The 22,192-nt window shown below is 43.2% G+C and overlaps 1 protein-coding gene across 4 annotated transcripts in view; it reads right to left on the bottom strand.

Moving 5' to 3' along the window:
• Positions 1-22,192, bottom strand: part of KIT (KIT proto-oncogene, receptor tyrosine kinase) — an 84,697-nt gene that overhangs the window by 44,922 nt on the left and 17,583 nt on the right. For 2 of the 4 annotated variants that reach the window (XM_055434921.2, XM_055434922.2), the window contains exon 2: positions 1,816-2,085. In XM_055434921.2, coding sequence (XP_055290896.2) covers positions 1,816-2,085 — 270 coding nt within the window. Of the gene's footprint in view, positions 1-1,815; positions 2,168-22,192 lie in introns of those variants that run through there. The other 2 variants (XM_055434920.2, XM_088836342.1) reach the window with 1 other exon arrangement.

Below are 22,192 nucleotides of genomic sequence, written 5' to 3'. Positions count from 1 at the left end.
TACAGACACGTGGCTGGGCCAACAGATTACACTTAAAACGTTTTTTCATCTTTTGGCCACACTGTGCAGCATGCGGGATCTTAGTTCTCCAACCTGGGATCGAACCCGTGCCCCCTACAGTGGAAGTGTGGAATATTAACCACTGGATCACCAGGGAAGTCCCTAAAATGTTTTTTAAATGTCCTTTCCACATGCAAATTGAGTGCTCCACAAAAATCAATGACATAATTGAAATCCACTTATCATATAATTTTGACCAATTTTCAAAGAGTTTTCTTAAACGAATTATGCACCTCCCAGCCTAACTAATTTATTCTGCAAATAAATTATCTCATAATGGCTGAAATATGGTTCGAGGCTATAGCTGGTTATTTTCCCACTTATTCTTTCTCAGTCACTTGAGCTATAGTTCCCACAACAATGCCCTGATTTCCTTCACTGCCATAGGACAAACTATATAGGCACCTAAACATCTTAAACCAGTAATAATTAAATATAGTTCTAAGTTATTGAGGATGACTTCCCCTATAAAGAAAACCTGAGCGCTCTGTGAGCCTGATTTGGCTAATGCAGCAGTTTCCCTATTTATTCAGACGTCTACCCATCCTATTAATAAGCAGAATGACACTTCATTACCACCTGGAAATTACAGAGTACCTTCTTGAATGTCAAAGAACAGAACACGGGTGGCTCAACAATTATGGAAACATACCCAGAGGCTAGCTGTGGCTTGTGAACGTGTATTCCTTTCCAGCTATCCACCCAGGAAAGAGTAAAAGATAAACTAAGGAGAGGCAGTTTCAGTTTCATGGCAACCTTCTTCATAGCGAACAGGAGAGTCAATTTTACTAACCTTCCATAGAGCTAGAATGTGCATTAATTCTGTCTCCCTGAAAACAATTATATAAGGAAGACAGAGCAGGTGATCTTATCCAAGTGTTGCTGTGAGGAACTGTGACTCGAGGTTGCTCAGATCCACAATCCAGGACAAATTTACTGGATCTTCTTTCACAATATCATCAACGAGGCTGCAATGACAACCTCAGGCCAGGTACAAACAAAGGACAAGAACTGAAACTATTTCTCCTCCTATAACCTTGGTAGGTCTCTTAAGCTTTAAGTATTCTAGTTTTCACACCAACAAAAAGACCCCTCTCCTATTCCTTCCCCTGGCCCCGCCAGGAAACCTCCTTCTGACAAGGTTATTAAAAGCACAAACACAGATGAATCACTGCATTCATCACAGGAAACGAGGTACAGAAATCCAACCATCACATTTTCCTTTTGTTTCTCAGAGGTCACAAATTTTTTAAATGAATGAACTGACTACTATTAAGAACTCAGGAAGGACAGAGGGTCCTTAACCAACTGAACTGTTTCTGGAATTTACTCTCTAAAAGTGGGTCAATTCATTTGAAGCTTTGGTCTGTTTGGGGCCTTTAGAGGCCTTTAGTTCCCTGAAGTGTTTTTACTAAGTGGGACTATCTGGGGTCTCAAGGCATTAAAATGCTGTCTTCCCAAAGGGCCTAATTTATTCTCAGGGTTTACTTACACCACCAGGACAAATGGGCTAAACCATATTGTAATCTCATTAGGGAGAGCATCACAGCCTTACAAGACCTTCAGCTGGAATCATACCCGAAGCCACTGTGTATCAGAAGATGGGGGAAAACTAACCAAGAAAATTGTGTTTTATGCTTTCTAGACCCAGCCAGTAATATTTTATCCATGACTCAGCCGTCTATATGTCATCCTTAATTAAGGACAGGATATAAAGTCCTCTATGCATAGCATCAAAGAAAGCTGAGCATTTACCTCTAACAAACACATAAATGGAACTGCTCAAGCCGCCTTTATTGGTGCACGTGTAATTGCCTGTATTTGTGGCCTCTGCTTTCTCGGTGATCCATTCCGGGTTTGTTTTCTCACTCAGCTGACCCAGGATCTCAAAAGTCCACTTGACAAATCCTGGATCAGTGCATAACAGCCTAATCTCGTCGCCAACACTGACAATTAACTCTGATTTTGCTGGATGGATAGATGGTAGAGACAGTTCCCCTGGACTCACAGATGGTTGAGAAGAGCCTGCCAAGAAAAACGAAAATCGTGTTGAACATGATCTTTTTCTTGGGCGAAATAAAGCATTTTTTCCAATATTGATTTCCATCTTCTATGTACTCGACAATAAAAATAGGACAAAGCTGCCCAGCTATTTATGGTGAGAGAGTTCTGTTTAAAGTTTCTAAAGTTCATCTAGAAAATTAAGTTATTTTCGGCAACTCTCAATTAATCCTGAGGGTCACCCCTGGTATGCAAGCCAAGACTTGCTGGATGCCATGGCATTCTCTGGGTTAAACATATAACAGGGTCAAGTTTCCACTCTGAATATGGGCCACTGCAACGACACTGACATGCTGACACTCAGTCTAGAAACAGCAAAAACAAAACCTCACACGATTAAACACAACAAAAAAACTACCGGCCCATCACTCTTTAGGCAAAATATACATGATCATGATAGTTTGGCTTTTCTTACAGCTTTGTGAATTCAGTTATTTCTATGCAATTCTCTTTACTCAATGATGGTCATTTAAAAAAAAAGATCTTTGTGTTTCAAATGATAAGGCAGAAAATGAAAATCTTATTTTAATGATGAGATCATGAGATTTCACAGCAGATGTTGGGTTGCAGCCTGGTCAACCTAATGCCTACAGAGATTTGTTACAGAGCAAACTAAAGATACAAAACTAAAAGGAGTGTCTAAATAGCTCAGTTGGGAGAGTGTCAGACTAAAGATACAAAACTAGAGACTCTGAATATGAAAGTGGAACCTTAGAAAATCACAGCAGCCAATCCATTCATTCATTTGTGCATACAAGTGCATACATGCACCTGTTGCACGAAGGTAAGTATCTGTTCATTGCTTATGAGCTGCAAAAGCACTGTGTTAGATGCTGGGAGAAAATACACGTAGAGGGGACACACAGTCCTTACACTCCAGAGCTTAAGGTACACTGTGTTCAATGTCAGAATAATGAAACATAGATACAAGACTTAGCTTCAGGCTACAGAGAAAGAAGTGGGCTGGATTTCCACAATATCAGAAGAGGAGAAAGAGTAGACAGACAGATACCATAGACAGACACCAGACACTCGTGCACAGTGAGATATCTGAGGTCAACCAGACTCAAGGAGATCAGTGAAAAGTTCTGGCCCTCAGGTCAGCAGAAGCCACAGAACTCACAGTTAAGGATTTAAGACAAAAGAGGAAGATGTGAGGCTGCCAGAGAAAGAGCACACTAGTGGTGACGGTGCAATGAAAAACACAGAAGGTTGACCCACGTACGAGCTGGGTGAGGGGGGCGAGGGCCCCAGAATCACAGAGCTCGCTGGGGGACTTTCAGTCACTTCTGCAGGATCATGGGGGGAATGGTTCATGTGCCTTGGATTTGTGCCCCGCTCCACACATACAAGGTCAGAGATAAGAACTGACGTGGGTTCTGAAGGAGCAGCAAAAGCTGTCCAAGCCAGTGGAGGAAGGGGCGGGTGGGAGGCAGGGGCAGCCAGAGTAAGCCACAGCAGGAGCCTCTGCACACGTTCAGGGCAGAGATGGAGATAAGGTGAGAAGGGGGCAGAGATGGGAGAAGCAGGACACCTGCTCCCAGGTGCCACACCTGGCCAACAGGTGGACTTCTCACCTGAAGATGTGAAATTCAGATGGTGGAGAAAGAGCAGTACCTGTGAAGTTATAAGACAGGATCGAATAATCCAAGGAAACGGTTTTGTAGAAAAAAGAGGAACACAATGGGTACTGGTCGCAGAGTTCTTCCAGCTAAGAGTGGGTAGGAAAGAGTCAAGACAGATTTTTTTTTTAATGGGACCATCAGAAAGGAAGGGGAGAGGCTAAAAGACAAGGGAGGCAACACATCAAAAGGTTTCCAAGAGAAGGTGGGTGGGTCCCAGGGCAGATGCTGAGCAAGATCAAAGGGAACGAACACAGGTCCCCAGATCTGGTTAGAAGACACCACAGGAAATCCAGTTTCAGTTGACTGGGAATTTCTGTTGGCTTCAAGGTTAAGCCTTCAAGTGTAGACCTCTTCCTGGAGAACTATGGCAGGAGAAAGCACAGAAATAGATCTGTAGTTAAAACTTTAGTTAGTTAGTTCAGTCGCATCCGACTCTTTGCACGAATGAATCACAGCACGCCAGGCCTCCCTGTCCATCACCAACTCTCAGAGTTCACTCAAACTCACGTCCGTTGAGTTGGTGATGCCAACCAGCCATCTCATTCTCTGTCGTCCCCATCTCCTCCCACCCCCAATCCCTCCCAGCATCAGACTCAGTAGTAGTTAAAGGGTTACAAGTTTAAAAAAAAACAAACAGGAGGCATGCTGACATCTGAAGACAGAAGAAACAGAATCCATGGAGAGGGACGGCCCAAAAGTGCTCTGCAGAAGGGCTGAAGTCGCCCCCTGAAGGTATGTATAAATCATCAGTCTCAGTTTAGTTATCCAGACAAATATTTCATCTGGGTGCCCTCCAACTATGCCATCAATCATAGCCTCACGATGTCACGCATAGTACACCCCAGATCAGAAGATGCTGGGCAGCCTTGAGTCACAGAAGCTTCAACAACAAGGTGAATTAGTCATCAAATGTTACCGAGCACCAACAGCAGAGAAGTGTGATGGCCAAGACTGTGTGAGCCCCCAGACGGAAGCTCTAAATGGTGGAACCAGACTACGGAAATGAAGTGGTTGGGGTGATTTTTAGTCATACAGACTGTTAAATTATGAAAAATGGGCACCGTGGTAAGTGAAGATGCTGGCTTTTCCAGTATTTATCTCCTTTAAAAATGAAGTACTTCCAATTTAATCCAAAAATTCTTAAGAATTTATACTGCCAATGTATTTCAATCTGGGCTTCCGTGGTGGCTCAGCTGCCAACGCAGGAGATGCGAGTTCAGTCCTCTGGTTGGGAAGATGTCCTGGAGAAGGAAATGACCACCAGGTTCCTGTCCATGGGATTTCCCAGGCCAGAATACTGGAGTGTGCTGCAGTATTTCCTTCTTCAGTTAGTTATTACAGTGAAAGCAGTAAGGCATCCTAGGTAATAACTTGACTCTTTTTCTTTTTTTTTTTGGAGGTTTCTAATCTTTTTTTTTTTATTGAAGTATAGTTGATTTACAAATATCTGTTAATTTCTACTATAAACAAAGTGATTCGGTTATACATATTCTTTTTCTTACACTTTTCCATTACGGCTTATCACAGAATACTGAACATAGTTCCCTGCGCTATACAGTAGGACCATGTTATTTAGCCATTCTGTATGTAACAGTTTACATCTGACTTACTTTCCTCAGTACAATCACATCTAGAGATAAGACTGTTCAGATTTGCATCTGCCAGGATGCAAGTGTGTGATCCTTAAGAAAGTTACCAAGCATCTCTACCTTGGTTTCCTCATCTGGAAAGTGGGGTCAGTAACAGCTAATTCATAAAGCTGTTATGGAAAGCACTCAGAACTGTCCTCAGGCACACAGAAAACACATAATAAATACGAGACACGATTATTCTAAAAACAGGCTCATTTTTCCCTCCAATCAGTCCTGACATTTCCTATGGAAGTAACTGGGCCCATCATTCCCCAGATTTCTGACTTCTCCCTCCTTGGCAATAAATCATATCAGTCATTCCCCAGAGCCTCTGTCACACATCCCTGTATGCCTCTCCACTCCTGCTGCCCTGATCCTAGAACGTCATTTACAATGTCCAAAAAGAACATTTGTTCCTGAAAGATCTCCATGCCTCCAGCCTCCACTCACCCCATGCTCAAATCATCCTGCCTCATAACCCTGAGATCCATCAGCCTGAAACACTTTTTCAACAGCCCCAACCCCAGCCTCAAAAACCCTAACAGAGGCAAGCAGCAGCTAACACTGATATCATGCACAGCTTACAAAGCACTCTCATGGTGTTAATTTCTAGCTGTTTCCTCTGGACACAACCTGCCTCTGCAATCCTTCTAGCCTAAGGATCCCGTGAACACGCTTCATTCCAGGCTACGCCCAACTCTCTGCCCATGCATCCAGGACATAACTACTCCACCAATCTGCCTCCTCATCAAGAAGAAGGCCCAATCTTCATGGATACTGTTTGCTCGCTAACTATTCCAGGTCATGATCACCTGTTTCCACTAAATGCTCCAAAATCTTCAGCTCCATCACCCATTTGGCTTCTGATGCACAACAGTGGCCTACATCTAGATCTTACCTCTGCCTACTCTGGAGTATTAGGGCCCTCAGAACAAGGATCACAAATCATACTCCCTCCCCACCCGAGCACAGTTACACAAAAATTCCCTTCAATCACTGACTATATAAAAGATTGGTGGAAGGACAGGTTCTGAAACACCAAGTCCCAGTAACAGATATCCACAGTCTACTGACCTATTCTCCAAAGGAGGACAAGGTCTATTCTGCTGCTCTACTAAGAAAAAGTAATGGCTTGATTCATCCATTAAAATTACTATAGATACCACCAAAAGAAAAGCTTCCAAATTTGAGATCACTAGCTTACACTTTACTTTTAGAGTTAAAAAAAAATTTTTTTTTAAATAGTCACCACCAGAGGCATTCAGGGTTTTCTTTTCAAAATAAAGTATAAGTTCAACCCTCAAACTTGAGCAAATACTACAGCGTGGCTGTAGATATTATTTATTCTCTTTTCTCCAAACTATCTTGAGTGCTGTTATAATGTTCTCTCTCTCACACACAAAGATTAGAGGTTCATGTTAAATATATATATATGTATATATATATACACACACACCCACACATATATACATACAAACACGCAGACATAGATATATACACGTAGGGCTTCCCTGGTGGCTCAGAGGTTAAAGCGTCTGCCCCCAATGTGGGAGACCTGGGTTCAATCCCTGGGTCGGGAAGATCCCCTGGAGAAGGAAACGGTAACCCACTCCAGTATTCTTGCCTGGAGAATCCCATGGACGGAGAAGCCTGGTAGGCTACAGTCCATGGGGTCGCAAAGAGTCAGACACGACTGAGCGACGGAACGGAAACCTTTATATGTGAAAATCAATATCAATAAATTAGTCCAACTGAGCTTTGAAACTGCTCTGGAATCATACATTTTGAAATGTATCTGTATATAGCAAGTTCTCAACAAACATTTGCTGAATGAGGTTTTATCTATGTCAGGACTCTTTGCATTTGGAATGTACTTCCCTAATGATGTTTGACTAATAAAAACACTGAGTTATTTTCTGCTTCCTGAACATATGTTAATTAATAAGTGCCCCAAATATGACAGATGGCAAAACCCACCATTCTGAGGACCAACTAGTATAGTGAATGATGGCTGGGGGCTAGGAACTCCAGGATCTATTCAGAAAATATTCATTCCAGGTATCCTGTTAGGTGTTGGACCTAGGAGACAGTCCCTGCTCTCAAAAACCATAAATAAGAGAGGAAAAGGGTACTTATGAACAGTCAACAATGCAAGATTTTAACAGTAGTTCAAAACAAATACCAACATACCCTCTATAACCTTTGACCAGTATAAAATTCAACCATACCCAAAAGAATTGAAAGCAGGAATGCAGATACCTGTACACCAACATTCATAGCTGCAGTATTCACAACAGCCAAAAGGTGGAAATAACCCAACTGTCCATCAAGAGATGAACGGGTAAACACAATGTGGTGTATACACAAAACAGGAGTATAATTCAGCCATAAAAAGGAATGAAATTCTGACATGCTGCATCATGAACTTTGAAAACATTATGCTAAGTGAAATGAGCCAGACACAAAAGGTCAAATATTGTATGAATCCTCGTATATGAGGCACCAGCAATAGGCAAATTCATAGAGACAGAAAATAGAAGAGAGGTTGCCAAGGGCTAAAGAGAAGAAGGACTGGAGAGTTATTTAATGGCTACAGAGTTTCTGTTTGGGATGATTTTAAGACATGGTGACGGTGGCACATCATTGTAAATACACTTTAATAGCACTGAATTCAGTTCAGTTCAGTTCAGTTGCTCAGTCTTGTCCGACTCTCCGCGACCCCATGAATCACAGCACGCCAGGCCTCCCTGTCCATCACCAACTCCCAGAGTTCACTCAAACTCATGTCCACAGAGTTGGTGATGCCATCCAGCCATCTCATTCTCTGTCGTCCCCTTCTCCTCCCGCCCCCAACCTTCCCTAGCATCTGAGTCTTTTCCAGTGAGTCAACTCGTCGCATGAGGTGGCCAAAGTATTGCAGTTTCAGCTTTAGCATCAGTCCTTCCAATGAATACCCAGGATTGATCTCCTTTAGAATGGACTGGCTGGATCTCCTTGTAGTCCAAGGGACTCTCAAGAGTCTTTTCCAGCACCACAGTTCAAAAGCATCAATTCTTCGGCGATCAGCTTTCTTCACAGTCCAACTCTCACATCCGTACATGACCACGGGAAAAACCATAGCCTTGACTAGACGGACCTTGGTTGGCAAAGTAATGTCTCTGCTTTTTAATATACTATCAAGGTTGGTCATAACTTTCCTTCCAAGGAGTAAGCGTCTTTTAATTTCATGGCTGCAATCAGCATCTGCAGTGATTTTGGAGCCCAAAAAAATAAAGTCTGACACTGTTTCCACTGTTTTTCCATCTAATTAGACACACCTAAATCAATCCTGGGTGTTCATTGGAAGGACTGATGCTAAAGCTGAAACTGCAATACTTTGGCCACCTCATGTGACGAGTTGACTCACTGGAAAAGACTCTGATGCTGGGAAATGTTGGGGCAGGAGGAGAAGGGGACGACAGAGAATGAGATGGCTGGATGGCATTACCGACTCTGTGGACATGAGTTTGAGTGAACTCCGGGAGTTGGTGATGGACAGGGAGGCCTGGCGTGCTGTGATTCATGGGGTCGCCTAGAGTCGGACATGACTGAGCGACTGAACTGAAACGGTACCTTTTATATTATGTATATTTTGCCACAATTTTTAAAAAACTTAAAATCAGTAATTTTAGATTTAAAATCAATAAATCAAGAATAATTAAAATTGGTCTAATTTAAAATCAAGGCCCAGGTGAAGCCTCAAACTTTCTCAGCCTCCTTGGCTCTTTATTACCTGATCCCTCGGACCTTCAGTAGCAGCCTCTGTGAGCCCCCCAAATTTATCTTAAATCCACATCACTGAAAATTAATCACTGTTATTATTTTTATTCATTCCACACAGTTGTGCTTAAGGGCATGAACACCACCTTTTCTTCCTAGCTTTCTACTACCTTATACAAAGTAGGCATTCACAGCAGAAGCTCTTTAACTCTCTGGGCTGAATAACCCAAAGTTTTAAATCACACTGACTACTGCCCAAGAGACTTGAATGCTCAAGGCTACCAGATTCTTCTTCCATCCATTTTTCCTTCTCTCCTCACATTATCTGAGCCTTTTGGTTTTATTTTCAAACCTGTCTAGAGAATTTGGACTTGACAGTATATTATATATAAATTGTGTATGTGCTAAGTTGTTCAGTAGTATCTGACTCTGTGTGACCCTATGGACTATAACCCGCCAGGTCCCTCTGTCCATTACTGGAGTGGGCAGCCATGCCTTCCTCCAGGGAATCTTCCCAACCCAGGGATCAAACCCATATCTCTTATATCTAAGCACATGTTATGAAAGTTGATGAAATATGAGTATGTGTTGGGGGGAAAGCTGTTGATTCTCTGATAACTAAGCAACACTGTACAAGGGTGGCTTAACTGAAAAAAAAAACAACCCACAAGTACTTCAGGTTAAATGTGGATGAAACACTAGAAGAGTGAGACAGGGCCTCCAATTTGCAAACGTGGGGGGATTCTGCATTCCAAGCTAAAATTAAAAATTGCAGACTTTGTATTGTGGGTGTGGAGGACTGCAGTTCAGAACGGTCTGAGAATGCCCATCAGTCAACCCAAACTCAGGAAAGGTTTTGCTTCTCCATCAAAAAGAACAAAGCTATCAATCTTTCTTTTCCTAAGCAAAATAAGCCCATTCAAGGTAGATCTGTTATTTTCTGTAATCTCTGGATTAAAAGACTCATTGAGAGTCCACGCTGGGCTTCTACAGAAGGCTCTTAATGTCCTGTGTAAGTGAGGGTGACTTGCTTGAGCACAGGAGGCTCCCCAAGCACCTACAGTAGTGGTTGGACCATGTCAATTGTTCATTCAAACAAGTCTCACCTGTTCTCCTTCACAAATATCTAAAATATCCTTCACAAATATCTAAAGCTTCAAAATTCAGATTTACAGCTGAAGTTCAAAGTAAGGAAGTCATTACAAAACCCTGTCCTCTTTGGACACAAATATAAGGAACCAGGCAAAATAATGGCATTGAAGAAGACCCACGTCGACAAGCTATTCTAGTTTTGGGGAAGTAAAGCTGTGACAAAGGCAAAGTGCAAAGCTCTACTGCAGTTCAGGTACTCTTTGGTTCACATACTATTCAACCACAATTCGTAATAAAAGAGCTAATGATTTGTATATCCTACCGTTTCTGACATACTTTTATATTCCCATAGGAGTAAACTGGATAAAAATCAAGATGGAAGGATTGTAGTAATTGCCCACAATACCCATGAGGCTTTAAAAACAAGTGGATGATACTGGAAATAGAATAGAGCTGGGGGAGGGAGGTATGAGCTCAGTGAAAACCACACAAGTCATAAAAAATGCTCTTACCCAGCGGCAGGGAGAGTGTGAATCCACTCTGGATCCCCACACAAACTGAAGGAAGCCCTGGGACCCCAGCATGGTCCCCATCCCACAATGGTGAAGCCATGCCACCAGAACCATTAAGAAGTCACTGGTGTCAACACAGATCTATGGCATGATTATTACCATGGTAGTGAACTAGATGCTGGGGGGGGAACTCAGTCTTGTAAAGGAGACAAATCCAATGCAAATGAAGCAAAAATACTGAAAGATGACAAACAGGTCCCAAGACTCAAGGGAGGCAGCTATCATTCTGCCCAAAAGGATCATGAAAAGCACCAGGGGGAAGCACTGTGAGAGCTGAGCCAGGAAGACTTTGTGGGTTTGCATGTGTCTGTTTGTATGTGTGTTTGAGGAAAAGCTCATCCTATGAGGACCCCAACCCACCCGCTAAACTGTGAGCTCTCAGAATCCAAAGCAAGCTTTGCACCCATCTCTAGCCTCAAAGCCTCACGGGGTACCAGGAATACAGAAAGTGCTCAGTTAAGTGCACAGTGAAGGAATGACTACATACAGGAAATGCAGAGGCGCAGGATTGGGGAAGATAATTTAGGACGTCACCTTACAGACGTCTAGAAGATTGCTTAACAGTCTTCTTGAAGGTCAATTTCACTCAGTGACAAGTAATTGTCAACGTTTGTTTTATATTACAATACATACCATAAAACAGAAAAAAAAATCAAATACATCTTTTCAGGGGGAAAAAACATGAGCTTTCAAAGAAACTGAACTACATTCCAACTACACACTCCCAAACACATCACCCAAATCCTGACTATCTCCAACCTTGAAGAGTACCTCCACAGGTAAATCTGAGAACAGTCCTAAATGGATCATGTGAATTCCAATTTACAACTGTTCTGTTTCCGATGGATTTGGGGCAGTAGGAGAAAAGTTCAGAGTTATCTTTAATTTTATAACATAGAGATTTAAAGGACTCAACTGAGTAGAACTCACTGCCTAAATCGACTTGGTTTTAGATTTGAGATGAATAAACAGTAACTGACACAACTTCCTCACCATCCTTTAAGTCTCTCACTGTAATATTCCCACGTTTGGGGACTGAAAAAACATTTCCTTGGTACAATGCAAATTTGTACTTCGCTTTTGAAAATAAAGAAATTTTCTCTCTGCCTGCTAGGTCTTGGTACTACTTTAGGTCCAGGATATTTAGGGATTACACAAAATCTGTTTCCATGTTCGAGACAGTTTACGGTTTCAAGTAATAGCAATAGACCATTGTAAAATGATCAGCCATTTGAAAGTCAGTTTAAAAATCACAAAATAACAAAGATTTCCTGCAACAGAGCTTTTTTTTTTTTAAGCAACTCAAGTGTCTTTCAATGTTGGTCTAAAGATTATGAATTAATTGAAAGAAAGAAACCAAAGGACAGAGACAGAAAAGCTGTAGTGTTAGTCATTAGTGGCACAGAGAAAGGGCTCAGAAACAAAGCCAGCACTTCTGAAACGTGTGTTCACGGATGCAATGGTAATTGAGCTTCTACTATTTCGCCTGGGTGGGGCCAAGGACCAGGAATACAGAGCAGGGGATGGCAGCCCAGTGGGGAAGCTGGACTCACACAGATAATGACAGTACAATGAAACAAGCATAGGCAAAAAGGGCGATGGGGGGGATGGTAAGAAGAAGAGTCATAAAAGATTCCTAGAGCTCAGATTAAAGAATGTGTGTGACCTGGCCAGGCTGCATGCAGACAGAGAAGGTGGTCTATCAGGGCAGGGACCACAAGAGCAATTGTCACAGAACCAGTAAGGAGAATGCTTAGAAGTCACGTGTTACTCAGAATCCCTGCAGCATCAGGGTGTATAAGGTCAGAGACCTGTCATGTTAAGGAAGTGAGCCTGCCCTGATGGGGAGCTACTGGTGCCTGTTTTGAGGGGACCCCTCTGGGAGCAGGGAAGGATAGTACTGACAGAACAGGACTAGAGACAAGAACAGCTAGGAGACTAGATCCAGACAGGAGCTAATGAGAGCATAAGCCAGGTGTGGGGATGGACAGGAGAGATGGGCTTCCTGGGTGAACGTGGGGCCTTGGGATGGCTGGATCTGAGCAGTGAGCAGTAAGTGGAAGGAGAGAAGACACCCCAGTTTGGAGCTTACACCTATGAGAAGAGAGGGTGCCAAAAGACTAGGGGAGGATAAAACTGATTTAGAGATATGTGGACCAGCAGGCGGTTGCTAGAAGGTCCTGCAAACTGAGAGGGGGTGGTGGGGGAGATCAGGGCCGCAGACATACCCATCAGCACCCAGTGGGTGGTCAGAGGGTGGTATGAGGGGTGTCCATGAAATCATCCATCAAGGTAGTGAGGACTACAAAGAACAGAGGGGCCAAGAAGAAAGTGACAAGGCCCAAGGTGGCTGGAGTAGGGCCGAGATGGCGAAGACTTGATTGGTAAGGAAGAAGCAGGAAACTCCAAGCTAGATGGTGAGGAGGGACTCCTAGAAGGATGCTAGATTCTCACGGCAGCAGGTGGGGGAGCAGAAATGGTCAGAGAACCAGTCTCAAAGTCTTCAGCACAGAATTGATCACTGACAGTAGGGAGGAGGGATGAGTCACAGAACTTATACCACTCATTCGGCACCCCTGACTGCACACCAGCACCCCAACCTCCCAGCCCTACCCCACGCCAATCCCGGCGGAATCTCTGACGGCACTGCAGTCAAAGGATATGGGAGAAGGGGAGCCCTGACTGCGTGGCAAGGGAAGGAGGGGCAGGAGCGGAGGGATGAGTGGGGGAGGTGAGGGAGGACTCCTGACGTCAGTGAGAAGACCCATGTGAAAAAGTGGGAGGATGACTATCCACAGGAGCAGGCAGCCCGGGTGAAGAGCAAAGGAAGAGGGAACAGGAAGAAGCGACAAAGAGGAGAGAGAGCAGAGACGGTCCCTAGGCAGACCTGATGGACGCCCCAAGGGAGCCACTGCCTGACCTCAAGGGCTGACGACTGTGGCCACGAGGTGCATGAGGCGGAGTAAAAACACTATTATTTTTAAGCCTCTCTTTCTTGGGACCGGTTCTTTTCAGAAAAATATCGATGCACAAAGGAGCCATGGGACCACACGTGGGTCCCACATTCTGATGGACGTCTGAGCAAGAGTGATTCATTCATGCTAGGAAGGGAATGTCCCGTTGCAAACGGGGGTGCCCTTCTCCAGGAGGCAGGATTGAGTGACACTATCCCCACCACCCCCTTCACTGGCTCACCCTTCTGCAGGCTTTCAGCCTGGGTGGATTCACCTGTGGTTTGGGCGCTTCCTGCCTCTGCTCCCGAGAGTGGTTTCCTCCTGGGGCCAGAGTCAGCCCCTCTATTTTCTGCCTTAACCACATGGACTAACCTAGAACTAATAAATCACCTGTGTTGATCACACCGTTCCTGCAGTACTGGTATTTTCTGCTATTCTGGCTGTTACGATGATCCTGGGCCAAATCATGCAGGCCTGGTGCTCTGCTATAAAGCGTGTCCCCACTCAGATCCACCAACAGCCCCCAACTAGGAGCCTCCCTGTGCTTGAACCCTAAACTCCTTCCTTCCATCAGTTCTCCACTCACAAGTGTGCCATCTGGTGGCAAGAGAAGACATCCCTGGGCTGTTTTTGATGTTTGAAAAGCACAGCCAAGATCAAGGAGATGTTAGATTTTCTGCACACCTGTAAGGAAATAAACTAAGAGGACTCAGCATCAAGGATTCGAGCTTCCAATAAATGCCTTTTAAAGATACACCACCTGTCAAAGCTTTTCTCAGGTTGGAGGCGACAAGCAAAGTTATTAATTGTCTGGTGTCTGCTAAGATATTTAATATCTGTATGTTTTAGATGAAATGTGTAATTGCATATTTTTCCTCTGAAGCAGTCAGTGAAGGAAGTGAAGAAAAAATGTAATGGTGGGGACACAGAGAAATTCTAGATTCTAAATCTTGAGCAAGTCCACAGGCCTGTTTCCTCTTCTGAAAAACTAAAAAGAGGGCATTGAAAGCCATCAAAAGCTCTAGGATCCGTACCTAATCAAATACTTAGGCCTTAAAATTAATAATAAAAAAAAAGTATAAAAAAAATCCAGTAGCTAGACATAAAAAGTACTCAATTATTTGTGGCAATAATGAACAGCAACGACTCTCTTATTATATAAGTAATATAATTAATTGCCTGCTTTGTTTTTAAGCTATTTTTTGTACACAGAATTAGAATAAGGGCCTAAACATGGCCCTAGCTCTTACATCTTACAAAGTGAACAGTAAGCATGTGTCATTCATTGGACAAAACGAAAGGAGGATCCTTCTCATTTTATTATCCTGCAAAATCTCTTCTAGATACACACACATCCTCCGCAGCAAAGGCTTTCACAAGGCTACTTAATGTATTTCCTACTCACTTATCCTAACAAAAATACAACCTGATGTTTGAGGAAGCAGAACTTCCCCTTTTGATCTTAGACAAAGATCTGCAAGGCCATTATGAAGTGGGTCTTTGGGGAGTCAGATAAGGTCTGGACTTGACAAGCACGATGTATCAGGATCCACCCGTGCAGCAGACAAGAGGAACTTCCTCATTTCCAGTGGGTTTTCCCCAATAGCCTAGTGCAGCTCCTGTTGTAAATATGTAGATTTCCGTGTTTTGAGTTCTGGAAAGCACTTACAAAAAGAAGCACCAGATAAGCAGCAGCAGGACTCAAATCAATAAACACCAGAACAAGACCCTTACCATCCGTGAAGTCTGGGGTTGGGGGTAGTGGTGGGGGAGCTCTTGATTTCTTTCAATGTTAACTTCCTTGACTTAAAGAACAAATATTAAATATCTTAGAAGTCACAATTAATAACTCTGCTCATCACCTCCAACCTGAGAAAAGCTTTGACAGATGTCACTTCTTTTAATGGCAAAGTGAAAAGGAACAGGGTAAGAAGGGCATGGAAGGTCAGCCATGCTAGTCAAAGGCTAGCTTCACCCCAGACCTACCAAGGGCCAAGGAAAACTGAAATGCACGCATCTCACTTCTAAACAGGACCCCCCTGGCTGAACGCTTCACAAAGGGCAGAATAGCCAGACCCTTGAAAGGACCCGCAGAAGGACCTGTCAGACAGAAGCTGACTTCATGTCAGTGCTGTCCTGGACATGTGTGGTTGGGAATGAGTGTGGGCGTAGAGTTCTAATCTAATCACCACACCTTGTCCGCCAGCCAGGAAACTGACAATTCCTCAAAATGCCGATTCGCAGGCTCAAATGGGGAAATGAGGCTGAGTTACAAGCAAATGAACGCTTACACAAAATAAAAATGTGACACTTAGAAGTTCTAGTTTTAATTCTAAAGCATCTCATTCTAATGACATAAAATTGTTACCAATAAACAAAGGACTGTCATATACATTATATGTAACATAAATATATGCCAATGGGGGTATTTAGAACATTTTTTGTTGACAAAATATATGGAACATAAAATCTATCACTTTAACCATTTTTAATTAAACAACGGAATGGCAGTAAATATATTTACAATGTCATGTGACCACCACCACTACCCATTTCCAGAGCTTCTCCATCCTTCCAAAGTCAAAGTCTGTACCCATTCAGGAATAACTCTCCATTATCCCATGACTCTCACACCCCAGCCCCTGGTGACCACCGTTTTACTTGCTGTCTCAAAAATTTGACCGCCCTAGGGATCACTCATAAGTGGACCCATACAATACTTGTCCTTTTGCATCTCACTTACTCAGCATAAGGTCTCCAAGGTTCATCTATGTTGTTAGTGTGTGTCAAAATTTCTTTTTTAAGGCTGAATAATATTTCACTGTGCATATCACATTACATTTTAGTTTCTCCATTTATCCTGATATTTGAGTTGTTTTCCTGAGGTGCTTTTTAAACTCTGTCTTCAAATGTGAGCTATATTTTTGAAAGAGCTGTCTCTGCTTTTCTAACTCGGAAAGATGCTTGGAATAACACGTGGCTTAAATAGATGTTTAAGCTAATTTTCACCATAATGGGTAAATCAATACATTTAATTAGTGATTATACTTTGAATTCTGCTTTTAATAGACCTGTCAGACAAGGGAAATTGCACCTTCCCCTCTATTCCAAACACTAGGAAGACAGAACTTTTTCCTTTTGTTTCCACTTTCAAAATGTCGTTTTATAGCTGGTTTAAAACAAAGGAAGTAAAAACAAAATTCCTGATTTTAAAAAAAAAAAGAAAGGAATTTTATCTGAAGCACTTGCCAGAGAAAAGGTAACCAGCATTGGTTGTGTCTAATTCTTTGCGACCCCATAGACTATACAGTCCACGGAGTTCTCCAGGCCAGAATACTGGAGTGGGCAGCTGTTCCCTTCTCCAGGGATCTTCCCAACCCAGGGATCGAATCCAGGACTCCCGCACTTCAGGCAGATTCCCTACCAGCTGAATGAACCACAAGGGAAGCCCCAACTCTCTTGAAAAGAGAAATCAAAAGGAAGGGGTCAAATAGTTTATCTGCAGCCCTGAACAAGGTGGAACGAAACCCGATTCTCCCCCTTTTACATAAAGTAAGTAGAAACATATGAGGAACCCCTTTTTATTTGCCTGTACTAGGTGCCATAGAAGAGGGTCTGTTGGTTAGGTGCTGGAGAGAGCCCATTTTCAGAAAGGCAGTTACATGGGTTTTAGGATCTAAATTAAAGGACTGGGACTAAGGCTGAGAGCAAGAGTGAGCTGAGGCTCCCTGCTTGGGGCCAGGCCCCAGCCTGGGGGTGGGGGAGAGGTAGAGGGGGTAGAACCACATGGATTGGGGCCAGAAAAGGAACTCAGCCTGGGTGGCCTCCATATTCTCATAAATCCAAGGCTGAGGCTCAGACAGGTTTTCAGGGAGGCACATTAGCAACTTAACTCTCAAAAAGAGTCAAAAAAACTAATATGTATATACATGGACAAAGCAAAAGTGGCGAAATGTTAATCTGTGAATCTAGGTGAAGGGTATCCTGCAGTTCTTTGCATTCATCTTGCAACTTCCGTAACTTTATTCAACAGTATTTTAAAGTCTAGAAGCCAACCCAGAGACTGGAGATGACTCTGCTTTTCTGAGCTTAGATGAGCAAGGGAGGCCACGGGAATAAAATGGAAAAGGTATGGGTTAGCGGAGAAGGCAATGGCAAGCCACTCCAGTACTATTGCCTAGAAAATCCCATGGATGGAGGAGCCTGGTTGGCTGTAGTCCGTGGGGTCGCTAAGGGTCGGACACAACTGAACGACTTCACTTTCACTTTTCACTTTCACACATTGGAGAAGGAAATGGCAACCCACTCCAGTGTTCTTGCCTGGAGAATCCCAGGGATGGGGGAGCCTGGTGGGCTTCCGTCTATGGGGTCACACAGAGTCGGACACGACTGAAGTGACTTAGCAGCAGCAGCAGCAGCAGCAGCATGGGTTTTAGAGATTCCAAGTTGAGTGATGTGAAACTTGGGGAAGTTACCTGACCAGTCCAAGCTTCAGAGTTCCAACATCTATAAATCAGTAGTGAGCTACATCAGGATTCAGACATTATCTCTAAATCCTATACCTACCTATGGTCAATAAATGGTTGCAAATGAGAAATAGTGTTTATATTTGTTCCAAAACTTACTGTGTTTATTCCATTTCACTTTATCTATCAGGAGTTTACACTGGGTTTGACAGTATGCTGAGTCCCAAATGTAAAATAAACATAACAATCCATTAACTGGCAAATACAGAGAGCAGATTATCAGCTTCCTATATCAAAAGTAAGAGTCTCAACAAGCCACTCTAGATCTTGAAACCACCATCTTTAAGGAGGATTTAAGTTACTTCCCTGGTTGTCCAGTGGTTAAGACTCTCTGCTTCCACTATCGGGCACACCAGTTCAATCCTTGATCAGGGAACAAAGATCCCCTGTGCAGCAACCCCCAAAAACAAATGAGCCCTCACTATTAATACGTGTATTTTAAATAAATTATATCCATGGATGCTATTGCCAATCCTTCCACTGATTGTCAGCAAGGCTCACTTAGTTTCTGATTTGAGGCAAAATGCTCCCACTTTGAAGCTATCACCTCTGGGAGGTAACTCGCATATTGTCACCTTCTACAATAGGAATGAAAAATCCTAGCTTTATCTAGGCCAAGACAAACTGACCAAATTAAGGCAAAGGAGTGTGTGTCAATTCTATCAAACAGATCTGAAAGTGGGTGGGGAGAAAGATGGTGCCCCAATATCAACTTCTGTGAGCAGAGTGAGCAGGTCTTCCTGGAAGCCCTGAGGGGACAGAGGACAACAGTCATTTTTCTGAACCCCCCCCCCCAAGCCACCTTTAAAGTGTCATCTTTACCACTGGGGCTACTGGCCTATGTAATATGAATATCTCCATGATCAGAGGATTTCCCCCTTTCCCCCATCCCTGAATGCATAATACTCAAGAACCTCTCTTGGGTGTCCCATAAGCCAGATTCCAAACTAGAAATCATGAGATTCTGCTCCCCTGGGCAAGGGACTCCCCCTTCCAGCAGTAGGATTAGATGACGGTGGCAACTGCTCTTTTAAATAAAACTCACTAGGTGACACACCATCAAAATTGCATACATTAACCACCCCACATGTCCTAGGAATAAAAATGGGACTACTTCTCCCTAACTTTCATTCATGCATCCAAAAACTTTCCTTGAATGTTTGCTATAGGCTGGACCCTTGGGCAGCAGTGAAAAAGGCAGGGTCTCTCTCTCCCCCTCACGGAATTTATATTTAGCTACACCGGTCAACCAGTAATTGTCCAATCACACAATTACAGTGTGCAGAGTGGGGAGACCTGCATCGTACAAGGTGCCCTGACCTGACCTACCCTGGGGGGTCAGAAAAGAAACACGCCAGCAGGAAGGGCACCAGGAAGCAGGGAGACACTGGTGCCCCTGGCAGAGAGCTCCAAGGAGCAAGCACAGCCTCAAGGAGTGAAGCAAGCACTGAGAACAGAAGATGAGGCAGGTACTGTGTGCAAAGTGGAGATCAAGTGGAGTCACTGGAAGTCTCGGATGGGATCTACATGGACAGACTTTATTCCAAGAACACTGAGAAGTCTCTGAAAGGTCTGACTCAGAGAGGAACAGAATCACATTTGTTCCTTTAAAATAAAATCCAGAGGGGCCTTTCCATCACCGTTCCCCCACCCCCACCTCCATTAACGACTTTTTTGCAGCCTCTACCAGGGGCACTGTCCCCCAGAACTGCAATTGTCTGCTTTCCTGTCTGGAGCAACTGAAATGCCTATCTATCTTTTCAGTGCAACAGAAAGAGAACAGAGAACTGCACACTCTTCTAATATTCAAGAGGCTACATTAGCTTTAATTTTTTTGACTATCTCAGCCCAACACTGTAACAAAGCTCAGTCACTTTTATACTCAGGACTGGTGGTTTTAAAACTTTGGCCTGCACCAGGTACAGCTGGAGAGCTTGGTAAAAGGGACCGCTGGGCCCCGTCCCCAGTTTCCAAATTTGGTGGGTCTGGGGTTGGAAGGGAGAGTTTGCACTCCCCTGAAAAGCCCCAGGTGATGCTGCTGCTACTGGAGGTCTAGGACCACACTTGGAGAACCAACCATCCCCTCCCCGACAAGGCAGTCAGTTACCAGGAGAAACCTATGGCATTAGTGCAACAAATAAAAATTCTTTTTAACCAGAATTCATCTGGATCTGTATCTTGGAATTCAAAGCGAACCTGCAAAAACAGATTTTCTTGAGTGAGCAAATCTGCCTGGCTTTTACACCTAGAAATCGGCCTCGTGCTGGGTCCCCCTGACAAGCTTTGGCAGCCACTCGGGCACAGATTTCTCGAATCCCCAAGCTTTAGAAGTGGGAAATATTGCAGAATTCACCAGTCACAGCTACAGGACTCCGGAAGAGTGACACAGGGTGACAAACACAACTTCTGCAGCACACCAGACCTCAATCTGGTACATGACATGCAAGAGCCCACATCCACAGCCTAGGCTAACCAGCAACGACCTGAGGGCTCCCACCTGCAGTGGGTCAAATACAGACAACAGCCCAAGCCTCTCCTTGGTCTGTGTGTGCTCCCGCACAAAGTCCTATGAAATGCCAGGCACTGCTTGGTGAGTAGTCAGATACCACTCACCAATTTTCTAAATTGCTAATCAGATAATTGCTGCAATCATTAATTCTGCAGCCATTCTACATTTGAATACACAAAATAAAAAATAATTAGACCAAAACAATCACATTGGTCTAAAAGCACACTAATGGACAAAATTAGTTTATTCAAATTTGTTGCAACATTTATCAAAACACTTGGCTGGTCAATTTGCTTAATGAGTATTGACTTTTCCCTTAATTTTTCTTGGGTGACATTCACTTAGAGCAATACATTAAGCCTGCTACCCTTTGCAAAGGATTCTTAAAGACCAGCTCCATTTTGAAATGATTTCTTCTCAATCTCTTCATAGAAAACCAGAAGGAAATGTCTGAAAATGATCTTGCTCTATTTTCCAGAATTTTTTTTAAAAAAAGTTTCTACTATGCCCATTGAGTAAGTTTTACTTCTTTCAATGGCTTTAGAATAATGGTTGTCCCTAAATACAGGAGGAAAAGGGGGCCAATTCTAAATTGTCACCTTTTAGCATGTAATTTAAATCAATGGCCGATTGGAGGAAACTCAAGTTGGAGGAAGGAAATTTCGTATTTTTGGAAATCTAAATTAATATTATGTCAAATCCTGGCAGCATTTTTTTCAAATGACTATAATTAGAGATATGCAAATTCTTCACTGGGGGAAAAAAAGCTGAAAGAGAAAAATGCACCTAATTAAGTAATGATTTTATCTTTATTAGATGGTATTAAAAGTGCAAATGTGGTTTAATCCTTTTAAAATTATAAAATAGAATTGTCTCCTTTAGAACTCAAGGAATATCAACCCAAACAAATAATGGCAAAAGTGGGTGGCTCTTCACACCTTTTCCTCAGAAACAACAGCCCAGAGATGACTTCCTGGTCCTCAGATAATTTCAACCATTACATTTTGTAACACTCAGTTTAGAATATGGCTTAGGTAGCTCATAAAGTGGCCAGTTTTCAGATAGTTAAAAGCACTAACGTTTCTATCACACATTCTTATATTTTGAAAGAAAATTACTTTTAAATAAGACAGCTATTATTAGTGATTTAATGTTTTAAGACTTTGCTATTTTGCTAGCAGACCCAAAGAAAGTGAAGTCGCTCAGTCGTGTCCGACTCTTTGTGACCCCATGGACTGTAGCCTACCTGGCTCCTCCGTCCGTGGGATTCTCCAGGCAAGAGTACTGGAGTGGGTTGCCGTTTCCTTCTCCAGGAGATCTTCCCAACCCAGGGATTGAACCCGGGTCTCCTGCATTGCAGGCAGACGCTTATGTTAAAAAGCCCATAGACATTCTGGCAATAT

The sequence above is a fragment of the Moschus berezovskii genome, chromosome 5 (assembly GCF_049115385.1).
Source record: "Moschus berezovskii isolate FMDL1 chromosome 5, NW_MosBer_1.0, whole genome shotgun sequence".
Classification (NCBI taxonomy): Eukaryota; Metazoa; Chordata; class Mammalia; order Artiodactyla; family Moschidae; genus Moschus; species Moschus berezovskii.
Note: the sequence above shows the minus strand (reverse complement) of the source record. Positions and strands in the feature narration are given on the sequence as shown.